This window comes from Larimichthys crocea, chromosome I (genome assembly GCF_000972845.2).
Source record: "Larimichthys crocea isolate SSNF chromosome I, L_crocea_2.0, whole genome shotgun sequence".
NCBI classification, from domain to species: domain Eukaryota; kingdom Metazoa; phylum Chordata; class Actinopteri; family Sciaenidae; genus Larimichthys; species Larimichthys crocea.
In genome coordinates this window covers 11192237-11206787 of record NC_040011.1, presented here as the reverse complement: position 1 = coordinate 11206787, position 14551 = coordinate 11192237, and the positions used below count along the sequence as shown (strand labels likewise).

General features: G+C 42.3%; 1 protein-coding gene across 1 annotated transcript; it reads left to right on the top strand.

The window, feature by feature from the left end:
- Positions 1 to 5238: 5238 nt before the first annotated feature.
- LOC113745841 (tripartite motif-containing protein 16-like) lies at positions 5239 to 6939 on the top strand. The gene has a single exon (XM_027279199.1). The coding sequence runs from the start codon at positions 5239 to 5241 to the stop codon at positions 6937 to 6939; it is 1701 nt and encodes a 566-aa protein (XP_027135000.1).
- The last annotated feature ends 7612 nt before the right edge of the window (positions 6940 to 14551 follow it).

The following is a 14551-nucleotide window of genomic DNA, read 5'->3' as shown; positions in this document are numbered from 1 at the left end:
TTCAGTGTTTGGTTTTGTTGACACTTCATATAGATCATGCATGTCCTCTCTGCCTATATAGAAACTGTATCTCATTTTAAAAGCAATAAAATCTGTAGTCAGCTGTCACAGCTATTCTTGCCATTCCCATGACTTATTGCTTTTAGTAGTCCCCAAGGCCTATACTTAAAGAGATTTTGTGAATTTTGATCCCTATACTTGCAACCTTTGGCAAAAAGATTTAAAATTTAAGAGACCATAAATCATCTGTGCTAGAGCCTAACAGAGTCTCAACTGGCTGCCAACGTTAGAGGGTTCTGTAAGACTTGCCTTCTTATAGATTTAGTGTTTGGTGGTTGTGTTTATTTCTTTACTTTCTGATAGGACACAACATAAAAACATCACACAGTCAGGGGTACTTTCAAAACACGGTCAGCTCATTGTCATCGATGGCTTTAAAGTACACATCAGTTCCAAACTGAAATTCATGCTCCATTTCATCTCACCAACAGACTCTCAAAGCAGAAAAGATATTTGGGTTAGCTCAAATGTTCATTTAGTTTCATTTTACAAAAAAGTTTAGGGCCCCAGCATTGAGCCTTGTGGAACTCCAACGTTCAATCATTTAGTTTGTAAAGATACCAGGAAAATATGCATTTCGTTTCCTTTTTTTTAACTGAAATATCCCTTTAATACTCTATCCCAGTAGTAAAGAAAGTAATGTCATGATTTGCAATATCAACTGCTTTAAATATTTATATTTGGAGTATACACTGTGTACACTAACGTCTCCAAGCAACACCAGCAGCTTTTTTATATTTCTTAATAAAAGAAAAAAAAAAACATTTTGGGTTCACCAAATTATGCTGAAGTGATGATAACATTGTGGTATTGATGGACTGGTCGTAGGCTGTTTTTTTTTATTTTATAGAGACACTAAATCTTTCCCTTTAGAGGAAATTGGACTATTTTACTGTTTAGTGCTTATTTCAATTGTAACATGCCCAGAACTGCATTTAACAAATGTTCCATGACACATTAAAGTGTAGCTGAGGGGCAACAAAGCCAATGAACAAACAGGGTCATTTAGTAGGTGTCAGTGCAGTACATGCACATTATTATACCCACTGATTTGCCTTGATACCTTCACTTTTTTCAACTCACTGAACTGTTATGAAAGTATATTGTATACCCATAAAATATAACTCCCCCTCATGCCATTAAATATTCTATTATTGCCCGTGTTTTAAGTTTAATTAGGTTTTTTTTTTTTTCTTAAGATGATTCAACCACACTATCTATGTGTGAACCCACAGATGAGCCGTCTATGGGTTCACACAGAGGAGAATATAGTATAGTGTGTATGTATAGCAGAATGCTGAATATTACATGCAGTGTCAAACTGTATATAGAACAGGCCAGAAATAACCTGGTCACCTCCTGTGCTGACATTGAACTCTCCGGGGCTTCAGAAATTTCTAAGACATGTATCCCCAGAGAGTGTGTGTTTGTGTGTTTGTGTGTGGACAGTTGTGTGTTCCCCTTATGTGAATGTGTATGGGGAAATACATGCCTATAGCTATGTGTTGTGAGTACACACACACACACACACACACACATGCATGCATAGGTTCATTAAATGCTCTTTGCCTGCCTGAATCTGTTTGCAGGTTCCTGGAACAATGTAAGTGCAGTAAGTGTTCTCCTGGGGGATTCTGGGTAGTGGTAACACAGGATAACACCAGCTCGTGGTAGGAAACAGAAATAATAGCCTTTTGCAGTTGCTTCATAAATCTCCCAACCCAACGAACATGTCTAGTTCCATCACGTAGGTGGTTTAACAGAATTAGGTGTGTGTGTAAAAAGCACAGTACAAAGTAAAGTGCAGGCACATGAAGCTTGAAAACAAAGAGCCAGCTTTAAAAAGTTAGCTGTAGTGTCCTTGCACATGCACTTAGTGCAGTTAGTGAGATGGAACAGCCATTTCTCTTTTGACGTCTTTAGACCGTGTCTCTGCTGGACTGGAAATGGGAGGGATTCCCATTATGATTTACAAGTATTCAATACGTAAAAAAGGGAAATGCTGGTGTTTCTCTGACGAGTGTAAATTAATGCACAGAATGAATATTCACCAAGTGTTGGGCCGTGGTATATACGCAGAGTGGAAGTGTTTATTCGGAAGGATTTTGAGGCAGCCGTGTTTGTTTGCTGAGACACTTCAGCAGAAGTTAGCAGTTTTGTGCTAAGTTGGATTTATTAGAGCTTTTTGAAAAATAAGTAGATTCTCATAAATAACTGCAACTTAGTCTCGTGTGCTGTGTTTCAATTCGGTTACTTTTGTCAGAACACTTCTATGTAGTACATTGTGTACACTATGTACTTCCTGGCGTATTGCACTTATGTCAGCAGGGTAGTGTTGTTTCAGTTCGAGTGCAGCTGTTGTGCACTTACCGGAAATGATGAGCGCAACATTTTAACATCTTTTTCTTCTTCGCCCAACTGCAACCATGCCGAGCATTAACATCGACATTTGACTGCCTTAAATATGGATACAAAACATATAATATATGTTTTGTATCCTTATCTTTTGTCGTTTGTCATACATTTGTATGTTGCAATATTCACTGCAACCGCTTCAGCAGTATCTATTCACTTGACTTCAACCCACCATTCACCATTCAATAGTCATGGTCCGAGTTCTGTTTTTGGTCTGTAATATTGACTTGAATATTGTACTAAAGTCTTAGCTTAGTTATCAAATAGTTAATAAACTGTTACCCAGCTAGTTATCTTGGTTTTTTGACCCTCACCCTTCGTTCCGTACCTGGTGACCCCAAAAATGAACCACTGTTAACTTATTTCTTCTTAAAACATTAGCTACTAAATGTGATGCTGTCTTACAGGTTCTCCCACTTATTCTGTACTATACACTGCACAAAAAAGCTACATTGAAGTGCTATAATCATATTTTCTTGCAGTAGTTTGGGGTCTCAGAATGTGCACAGCAGAGCCAGGCTTCCGTGTCATCCGGCCTCCCTCAGTAATCAATAGCCGTCCTCTCCAACACGCCGACCCGTTATTTATATCTGCCTCAGGACTTTATGTGGAGAGGTCAGAGTGAGCGCTGTCCTAAAACAGCTTACTGCAGCACTCCAGCCCATGCACAGAGGGGAAATTTATTTTTCTCATTTAGTATGCTGCATTGAATCCAAAGTTTCGGAATCCATTGATTGCCGTTGCCGGGGCGTTCACTTGTCAAGTCTAATGTGTGAGGTGTGTGGGTTTGCTCGAGTGTGTGAAGTCTTAATGGGCTCTTTGGGAAGGTGAGAACACAGGGCTTACCTCGTGCTGTATTAATGCAGCTTTGCAGGAGAGTGCAGCCTCTGGAAGTTAATTAATGTCACGTCCCGGTAATAGTTTTCTGAACTCTCCCAGCGATAATCCAAAGGCTTAGACCGGCAATATCTGAAAACGTGTCCCCTCGCGTTATTGTGTTGAAAGTTATAAATCATTTGATATCGATTTCCAGCACCAGCGAGAGAGGAGAGCATCTTGAATAAACCAGACAAAGATCAAAGATTTTGTCTGTCCTGATGTCGGCTTTTGTGATTTTCCAATAAATTCCCTTTGGCGTTGTTAAAATGAATGTTTGGCGACTTCCTTTCTTGTTTCTGGGTTGACCTATACTCTCTTTGCAAAGTAAACATCACTGGATGGTGAAACCAAACCACCAGATAACTGACATTTCTCATCACGCTGGTGTTAAAGCTTTCCTGCAGCAGTATGTTCATGTTACAACAGGTTTCACAGTTTACAGCTGAATTGCTGGTTAGTTTTCGACTGATACTAAATACATAGATGTGGATATTTTTTTTTATTTCACTTAAATACTTGTTTCCAATTAGCTGACAAATGTCTGTTAAAAATCATGTAACAAAACACCCTCAACCGTTTACTGGTAGGTTACTCCTGCTTTGTCTTGTGGGACCATGGGTTTAAATTTATTACAAGCTAGCTTGAAAAATGGACGCCAATCTGAACGCAGAGCCATCTGTTCTGTTGAAGAGCTAAGCATCTGTTTGTTTGTTTAACTCTTCTTGCTGTTCGAAGGTATTTTCAGAATCCTCAAAGACTCTTGGTCTAATCTGGGTGCTCCTCACATCATGTATGTGATATGTTTTCCTTTTAGTGACTTTCTTATCTCTACCTGCTATGGAGAGTTGATCCCAGCTCACAAAGGGCGGTTGGGGTGAGGGACGGATCATCAGATTATCACAGGGTCGACACACTTACACTCGTATATCAACTTGTTCTCACCATAGACTGTATAAAACATGGATGTCGTCTCTGTGACGTCACCCACAGGCCTCTAAAGAGCAGCTGTGAAGCTGAGTCAACCGTCATCTTGGCAGTCCTGCCTTGGCTGAAATAAATACTGGCAAAGATGTCGAGCATTGGTGGAGGTTGAATGAAGCCTGGTTGCTCAAACCAGCTGTTTTTTGTACCAGGCTGTAAACATGTTTATTTCTGCTGTGAAGTTGGACATTTGAACATGGGGACTTATGGACACTGACTCACTTCTTCTGGAGTCTTGTTGCTCTATAGGTTTGTGGTTGTGCAAACTTGAACTACTTTACATACTGTATAATATTTACAGTAAACGTGTGTAATACATTTGAACTCACTGGTTTCCAAAGAAAAGAACAAAGGTGACAAAATGGCAGCTGGTGATGCTCCTGTGTTTGTAGTCCTCGTCTCTGACAGCTCACCTTTTACAGACAGTCGAGGATTTCATCACTGAAGATGAAGAAGATGAAATGATTGCCTTTATTAGTGGTTGTTGGGCTGATGATTGTCACTGACTGGAGGATTTACCTTTATTTCACCTTCAGATCAGCGTGTTTTAGAAAAGTCTTCTGGTTTCTTTTGGACTCATTTCCAGGTGAAACTTTAACATGAACTATTTTCTTCACAGCGATCAAAGTGTATGAACTCTACAGATCATTTACAAGCTCCTCTTCCTGGAATGACTCAGCTCTTGATAAGCCCTCCCTCTTCTTCCTGCTCTCAAACACAGCCAGCTCCTCTCTGCTCATGTTTCCTTGTTCCCTCCCCCTCAGATCTACAGTTTGAAGATGGGTGGAACCAACATGTGCTGACGTGTCAGCTGACAGGCCGCATGTTGTTGAGATCAGAGCTCAAACTAGTTTCATTTCTGAGGAAGTCAAACTCAGACAGTCGTCGACGCGGAGAGGAGAAATGGCGCAGCAAGGAAATAAACTGGACCGGGAAACCTTCTCTTGTCCGATCTGTCTGGATCTACTGAAGGATCCAGTGGCTATTCCCTGTGGACACAGCTACTGCATGAACTGTATTCAAAACTTCTGGGATGGAGAGGATGAGAAGAGAATCCACAGCTGCCCTCAGTGTAGGCAGACCTTCACACCGAGGCCTGTCCTGAAGAAAAACACCATGTTAGCAGCTTTAGTGGAGGAACTGAAGAAGACTGGACTCCAAGCTGCTCCTGATGATCACTGCTATGCTGGACCTGAAGATGTGGCCTGTGATGTCTGCACTGGGAGAAAACTGAAAGCTCTGAAGTCCTGTCTGTTCTGTCTGATATCCTATTGTGAGAAACACCTCCAGCTTCACTTTGAATCCCCCGCCTTTGAGAAACACAAGCTGGTGGAGCCCTCCAAGAAGCTCCAGGAGAACATCTGCTCTCGTCATGATGAGGTGATGAAGATGTTCTGCCGTACTGATCAGCAGTGTATCTGTTATCTCTGCCCTGTGGATGAACATAAAGGCCACGACACAGTCTCAGCTGCAGCAGAAAGGACTGAGAGGCAGAGAGAGCTCGAGGTGAGTCGACTAAACATCCAGCAGAGAATCCAGGACAGAGAGAAAGATGTGAAGGAGCTCCAACAGGAGGTGGAGGCTATCAATGGCTCTGCTGATAAAGCAGTGGAGGACAGTGAGAAGATCTTCACTGAGCTGATCCGTCTCATGGAGAAAAGAAGGTCTGATGTGAAGCAGCAGGTCAGATCCCAGCAGGAAACTGAAGTGAGTCGAGTCAAAGATCTTCAGGAGAAGCTGGAGCAGGAGATCACTGAGCTGAAGAGGAAAGACGCTGATCTGAAGAAGCTCTCACACACAGAGGACCACAACCAGTTTCTACACAACTACCCCTCACTGTCACGACTCAGCCAATCTACAGACTCATCCAGCATCAATATCCGTCCTCTGAGGTACTTTGAGGATGTGACAGCTGCTGTGTCAGAGCTCAGAGATAAACTACAGGACGTTCTGAGGGACCAACGGACAAACATCTTACTGACAGACACTGAAGTCCATGTTTCACTGTCAGGACCAGAACCAGAGCCCAAGACCAGAGCTGAGTTCTTAAAATATTCACGTGAACTCACACTGGATCCAAACACAGCAAACACAGAGCTGTTATTATCTGAGGGGAACAGAAAAGTGACAAGAATGGAACAAGAACAGTCTTATTCTAGTCACCCAGACAGATTCACTTATTGGGTTCAGGTCCTGAGTAGAGAGAGACTGACTGGACGTTGTTACTGGGAGGTGGAGAGGAGAGGAGGAAGAGTTGATGTAGCAGTCACATACAAGAACATCAGGAGAGCAGGGAGATCACATCGATGTTTATTTGGATTCAATGACAAATCTTGGAGGTTAGATTGTGACACAGACGGTTATAACTTTTATTACAACAAAGTCCAAACTCCCGTCTCAGGTCCTCGGTCCTCCAGAGTTGGAGTGTACCTGGATCACAGTGCAGGTATTCTGTCCTTCTACAGCGTCTCTGAAACCATGACTCTCCTCCACAGAGTCCAGACCACGTTCACTCAGCCTCTCTATGCTGGATGGAATTTATGTTATCTGAAGACCTTGCTGAGTTGTGTGAAGTCAAATAGACAGAAGTCATTGAAGGGTTAAATTCTGTGTTCATGTCTCAGCTTGTTGTTTCCATCATTGTTGTGACAGCTGATTGTTGTGGCATTCTTCACCTGTCAATCAAACACTGTGGGCGGTTACTTTGCCCTCTTCTCATGGTCGTTGTGTAAATGTTTGAGTTTCTGTAGGTGGCGCTCCTTCCTGTGTCTGTTTAGCCATGGAGGCTATCACTGCTCATGATGACTTTAGTTTGTATGATCAGAATCCAATCAGAAGAAACATTACTGATCTCCCTGCTCTGATAATCTTTTGTATGCGACTGCACATAACGTCCATCCTCTCCACTCCACCTCCCCAGTAACAACGTCCAGTCAGCTCTCCTCTACTCAGGACCTGAGGATATTCAGGAAATCTGTCGGGTAGAGAATAAGACTGATTGTTTTCATAATCACTTTTCTGTTCCTCCTCAGATAATAACAGATTGTGTTACTGTGTTTTGGATCCAGTGTGAGTTCACGTGAATATTTTAAGAACTCAGCTCTGGTCTTGGGCTCGTCTGGTTCCTGACAGTGAAACATGGACTTCAGTGTCTGTCATGAGATGTTTGTCCGTTGGTCCCTCAGAACGTCCTGTAGTTTATCTCTGAGCTCTGACACAGCAGCTGTCACATCCTCAAAGTCCCTCAAGGACGGATATTGATGCTGGATGAGTCTGTAGATTGGCTGAGTCGTGACAGTGAGGGGTAGTTGTGTAGAAACTGGTTGTGGTCCTCTGTGTGTGAGAGCTTCTCATCAGCGTCTTTCCTCTTCAGCTCAGTGATCTCCTGCCCGCTTCTCCTGAAGATCTTTTGACTCGACTCACTTCAGTTTCCTGCTGGGATCTGACCTGCTGCTTCACATCAGACCTTCTTTTCTCCATGAGACGGTCAGCTCAGTGAATACTTCTCCACTGTCCTCCACCTGCTTTATCAGCAGAGCCATTGATAGCCTCCACCTCCTGTTGGAGCTTCACATCTTTCTCTCTGTCCTGATTCTCTGCTGGATGTTTAGTCGACTCACCTCGAGCTCTCTCTGCCTCTCAGTCCTTTCTGCTGCAGCTGGACTGTGTCGTGGCCTTTATGTTCATCCATAGGCAGCAGATAACAGATACACTGCTGATCAGCGACAAATATCTTCATCACCTCATCATGACGAGAGCAGTGTTTCTCCTGGAGCTTCTTGGAGGCTCCACCAGCTTGTGTTTCTTTAAGGAGCTGCATCATGATGAGGCTGGAGGTGTTTCTCACAGTAAGAGCCAGACAGCCAGACAGGACTTCAAGCTTTCAGTTTTCTCCCAGTGCAGACATCACAGGCCACATCTTCAGGTCCAGCATAGCAGTTCATCAGGAGCAGCTTGGAGTCCGTCTTTTCAGTTCCTCCACTAAAGCTGCTAACATGGTGTTTTTTCTCAGGGACAGGCCTCGGTGTGAAGGTCTGCCTACACTGAGGGCAGCTGTGGATTCTCTTCTCATCCTCTCCATCCCAGTGGTTTTGATACAGTTCATGCAGTAGCTGTGTCCACAGGAAGTAGTCACCGGATCCTCTCAGTAGATCCAGACAGATGGACAAGAGATGGTTTCCCGGTCCAGTTTATTTCCTTGCTGCGCCATTTCTCCTCTCCACGTCAACGACTGTCTGTTTGACTTCCTCATAAGCTGAAACTAGTTTGAGCTCTGATCTCAACAACATGCGGCCTGTCAGCTGACACGTCAGCACATGTTGGTTCCACCCATCTTCAAACTGTAGATCTGAGGGGGAGGGAACAAGGAAACATGAGCGAGAGAGGAGCTGGCTGTGTTTGAGAGCAGAAAGAGGGAAGAAGAAGAGGGAGGGCTGAGTCATTCCAGGAAGAGGACTTGGATGATCTGAGTTCATCCTTGATCGCAAAGTAAGAAAATATCTAAAGATTAAGTTTACTTATTTCCATAATTCCATTTCAACACGTACACTTTCATAGCCTTTATAGATAAGGGCCAAAATTCAATGATTTCAAGTATTTATTTGTTATTTTACAAAATTTGGGTTCCAGCTCAAAAACCCAACGAAACAGGAATTCAAAAAAACTTAGAATACTGTGAAGAAATCAGCCCAGATTTTGCAGGGCCATTAATGTTTTTAAACGGGTGTCCCCCCGAATCTCTACTAAACTCAAAGCACTGACAGGACTTGCCCACTGGCCAGAGACCATATTGATACCCTCCATAGGATGGTAAGCCACAAAAGTTTCCATAGCTAAGGATGCTGGCCTGTTCCATCAGAGTGCGTGTCCAATCATATCAATGGAAAGACTATTTTTTTTGTGGAAAAGGCAAAATGTGTCAGGAGGAAAAGATGACCAGCATAAGAGATGACCTGGACTTCAGCAGATTATCAAACGAGAAAGAAGGAAGATTCAAGAATCTGTGCAGAGACCTAGAAAGTGAAATGAGGCGGGAGTCACAGTTCAAAAAACACCCCCACTTAGACACATCCAGGAGGGCTTAAAAAACTGTCGGGTTCCTTCGGTGGTTCACGCCTTTCTGAGCCTGAGCCAACGCAGAAGCGACCTGGCCCCTGCCCCAAAAAAACATAAAAAATTATCCGCCAAGAAGCCCAAAAACCTGGTTATCCCATGCCATCACAGTTGCTTGACTGGCCCAGTCCAAATGCCAGACCTAAACCCCATAATTTGAGAATTATGGCGGGTATTATCAAGAGGAAAAATGAGGGCCACCAAACCCAAAAACAAAAGAAGACAGAGCTGATAGCAAAGCATCAAGGGAGGAAATCTGGGCTTCCATAACTCCCACGCAATGCCACAGGTGATTGCCTCAATGGCCCGACACATCCGGGCAGTGATTAGGCAAAGGGGGGGGGATTCCCAACCAACGTATTGAACCATTGACGTATCGTTCGAAAGTACCTATTTGACTGATTTTTGATTGTGATCCTAATTTCTTTCTTTCTTCAGCCAACAAACTGAGAAGGTAAATGGTGATTCTTCACAAGTATTCTAATTTTTTGATTTCTGTTTTTCGTGGGTTTTTTGAGCCTGGAAGCCAAAATATGTAAAAAAATAACCAATAAATACTTGAATCGTTTGAATTGTGGGCCCTGAATCTAAGAAGTCATGAAAGGGGATACCTTTGACGGGACATTATGGAAATAAGTAAACTTTTCTTATGATTTTTCAAAAGTTTTTGGAAAGGGTCTGTAATGATCTGTAGAGTTCATACACTTTGACGCTGTGAAGGAAAATAGTTCCTGTTAAGTTTCACCTGGAAATGAGTCCAAAAAGCGAAACAGAAGACTTTTCTAAAACACGCTGATCTGAAGGTTGTGACCTACAGGTAAATCCTCCAGTCAGTGACAATCATCAGCCAACAACCACTAATATAAAGGCAATCATTTCATCTTCTTCATCTTCAGTGAGAAATCCTCGACTTGTCGTAAACGGTGAGCTGTCCGAGACGAGGACTACAAACACAGGAGCATCACCAGCTGCCATTTTTCACCTTTGTTTCTTTTCTTGGAAACCAGTGGCGTTCAACTTATTACACACGTTTACTGGTTAAATATTATACAGTATGTAAACGTTAGTTCAAAGTTTGCACAACCACAAACCTATTACAGCAACAAGACTCCAGAAGAAGTGAGTCAGTCTCCCTAAGTCCCCATGTCCAAATTGTCCAAACTTTCACAGCAGAAAAAATTTTTCCCCGTTCATGTGCTGTAACTCTCACACCAATCTGCTCGTGCTATGTGGTGTACTATATGCACCTTTATTCTCAATACGTTTCAATATGGTGGGAGCTACATTCAAAATAAAATTACTGTCTAGGGTAAACGAATGACTCCACTCTCATAAGACAGATGAGAGGCTAAGGTAGGTGGGCCGATATATGAATTATACTCGATATATCGCCGGCTTGTTCTACGTGAGATTATGAAAATATACATATCGCGACCATCGAGTACTAGTCTTGTCCGTGACATGTTTTAAGCCGTCTGCATTTAATTCAGAACCCACGAAAGATCCCCTGCACGCATGCGTTAACCTTTTTGTTCAAGTGAGGAGAGACGAGGCCCACTGGCCCACAACGGGGGCGTCGTACCACGGTCACCTGAGCAGGTTAGCTTCCAGTATAGTCAATGAGGACTCACCAGGGTTGTCCCAGAAGCGTCTCTCGCGTCCGTTGCATTTCTATTTTGCCGCGAGCGCCTGCTCAACCTCGTAAAATTTCAACAGAGGCACTGCGCACAAGACAGGAAAAAAATCGGCACAGAATAAAACGTAATAAACTTCCGCACCCTTTCAAAATCTAAATATTAAAACACAATTACGCAGTTCACGAGCTTATCACAACTTCACATAAGTTACTCATGACGTTGCACCAGGTTGCTCAAAGATCGATCACAAGGGTCTCAAACATGCACGCGAGAGTACTGATTGTTTGAAGTGGAAACAAACACCACAATCATTTCTTACACAACAGATTCTTTTTATAATCTCCTCCACGTCGGAGAAGCAAAAAGTCAGCTGTTGTTGTTGTTTTTCTGTATACACCGTTTATCGCGGGCGTCTCGTGTAAGTCCAGATTCTCGCCGTGAATTCTCGCTACGCTGCCGGTGTGATTGACGAGTGCAGAGGACGGCAGCCGGTTACTAAGTAAATAGAGGTCTACTTGGAATCATCATACTGATTTATTTTTTTGCCATCAAAGGGCTTTAAATCTAACATTCATAGTGATTACAGGAGAAAAAAAAATATCGAGATATTATATCGTGTTCGCGCTATAGCTTTAAACATACGAGATATTGGTTATAGGCCATATCGTTGCAGCCCTAGGTTAAGGTTAACAACTAAAATTTGCTCAAGAGCACACCACACTGATTTAAAAACAAGCAAACACAGCACCAGTTTACCTTTGCTTATGATGAAATAAAGAAAGTTTTTACTTGTACGGAAAATACCATGACCCAGACCTGGAAAAAAAAAAAAACCAAACACTTGAAAAAAAAAAACCCGGGTACTGAGTGTGCCCTTCTTTGTTTAGTAAGTTTAGTTTTTAGTTATCAAGCTTGCAATAATTATATAGTTGGACGCCCTTAACGTTGGAGCTCATGAGGAAAACCCAGATCTGCTTCCGATACCTCGGTCATAGGAAAAAACCCTTCAGGCGTCTCTCCTGGACCCGGCTCAGCCTTGCAGCAAGTCCACCACCGCTGAGAAGCTTCCTCCAGGCTGCAGTTCTGTCCGCGAAGAGGGCAGGGCCGAAACCAGACAGCAACGAAGGTAAAGCTGTGCTCCGGCTAGCTGGGATTTCACCCGGGACTAAAAAAACAAACTGAGGCAACGGCGAACGGTCCCATCCGCTCTTTACGTCTTCAGCAAACGCTTAACGTCCATTAAAAACTAAAGAGGACACTCAGTTGCTCAAACTTATGGTTGAAAACCTAGGACATCTAAATAGACGCGTCTGAATCGTACGTCGAACTGTGTCCGCCATATTGGATGTGGCAGGTCTGCCCGTAAACTAATACAAGAAATGGACTGAACTTCATAAAGCGCCTTCTTACAAAGTTCTTTAATTAATGTTCTTATACACCCCCTTCACACACCACACTAATATGCTGGAAACAACACAGGCACCAGAAAACAACGTATTTAACCTTTTAAAGTGATGATTTATAATGTTTAGCCTTATGTAAGCACCAAACCAACGTATGTATTTTTTCTAATGCCGAGTGTTTTACAGCTATATGTGTGATAACCCTGTTAACTGTGATGATAAAATATTGAACCATATTTATAGTTAACATTTAATCTGTGTCTATAAAACCCGATTGAAATGCGATGTGGCATGAGGGTTCTGAAGTGAAGAGCAACACACACACACACACACACACACACACCATATCTAGTATCTTATAATACCATACACACCACATGATACACGAAACATATATACTATACTACCTACAACATATAGTACACCACACAACACACACGTACTAATTATATTATATATATATATATATGCGTGTGTGTCATATGTATTGTATATATGTTCACGTGTAATGCTCTTTATTCGAAAACCCTCATGGTCACATCTACATTTCAGGATCTGGTTATCTATAGACACATTAAATGTTAAATATAAATATTCAATATTTGATCATCACAGTATAACAGTTTACACACCAGTAGCTTAAACTCATCATTAGAAAAATACATTACGTTGGTTGGTGCTTACTAAGGAATAAATGTTCTAATCCATCATTTAAAAAGTTACAATACGTGTTTTTTGGTGCTGTTGTTTCCACGATACTATTAGTGGTTGTGTTGAATGGGTTGTCTAAGAGCACATTAACCTTAGAAACTTTGTAGAAAGCGCTTTATGAAGTTCAGTCCATTTCCTTGTATTAGTTTACGCCAGACCTGCCATTTCCAATATGGCGGGACCCGTTTGACGTATCGGACCAACGGACCAACCCGCTCAATGCGCCGTCTGTATATGTCTATGTATTGTCCATGTTATATGTCTATGTATATATGTCCATGTTATATGTCCATGTATATTAGTCTATGGTTTTTTACTCTCACGTACTCTCTCTCTTCCCCGCTCGTCTCCCTCTCCTCACATCTCGCGCGATCTCAGTATGAAACCCAAGATATTAAACCCCCACCCCAAGGCAGCAATCTTAAAGTAAAACAATTATTACATCTGTATTAGACACTAAAAATCATTAGCGCTCATCGTGAGCATATTCCACATATTTAAAATGTAAAAACTTAAAGTATACAATCTTCAGTAACTCATAACGGACAGAAGTTGAACATCTCATGAATAGTAGCTTACAGTTTAAGGAAACAATAACTGATATTGAATCAGGTTATTACAATGACAACTGCACTGAGGGTGAATTTATATCAACCTCACCTGTTCCATATATTAGCTTAAAGTTATGCGGATTAAGCCTTGGACGCTTTGATTGCACAGGTGGGTGTGGTTACAGTGGCTTGTTTGATCAACCCAGGCTTCATTCAGCTCCACCTCTATAACCATTTTAGATTAGTCGGGAGGCGGCGGAGGCGGGACCGCCCAGACGGAGACGGACCAGAGCGACCACACGGAGCTTCACAACGGCACTTTGTCACGATGCATCATGTTTTCTACAGTCTGTGGTGATCCATCTGTCTTTTCTTCTTCTTACTGTCAGTCACCTTCAGTTCAAACTCAACTTTATTTGTCACTTTCACCACGAGCAACGCGCTCAGTGAAAAAAAACAGGGTGAATGTTTCACTAGAAGTAGTACTTGCAGTTATCTCGTCTTATCAGTTGTGTATGTTGTTAAAGAAAAGGTTGTCACACAGCAGAGGCTCATTGGACTGAAGGTCAATATTGGAACAATAAACCAGGTCAGTGAAGCACCATGCCTCTGTTTTCTCGTGTGTGTCAGGACTCAACTCAACTTGTTCACAGCAAACTTGACCCAATGAATCCAGACTGTGTTTCACTTTGTTTCAGTTCTGTGTAATAAATTCCTCTTATTGACTGAGGACACAAACTAAATGTTGTTTCTTCATGAATCTCACATATGTACAAGAAAAACATGAATCACTCTCCTTATT

Bases quoted from the DNA above. Each gene is read 5' to 3' on its own strand.
- LOC113745841 (XM_027279199.1), top strand. From the start codon at position 5,239: ATGGCGCAGCAAGGAAATAAACTGGACCGGGAAACCTTCTCTTGTCCG.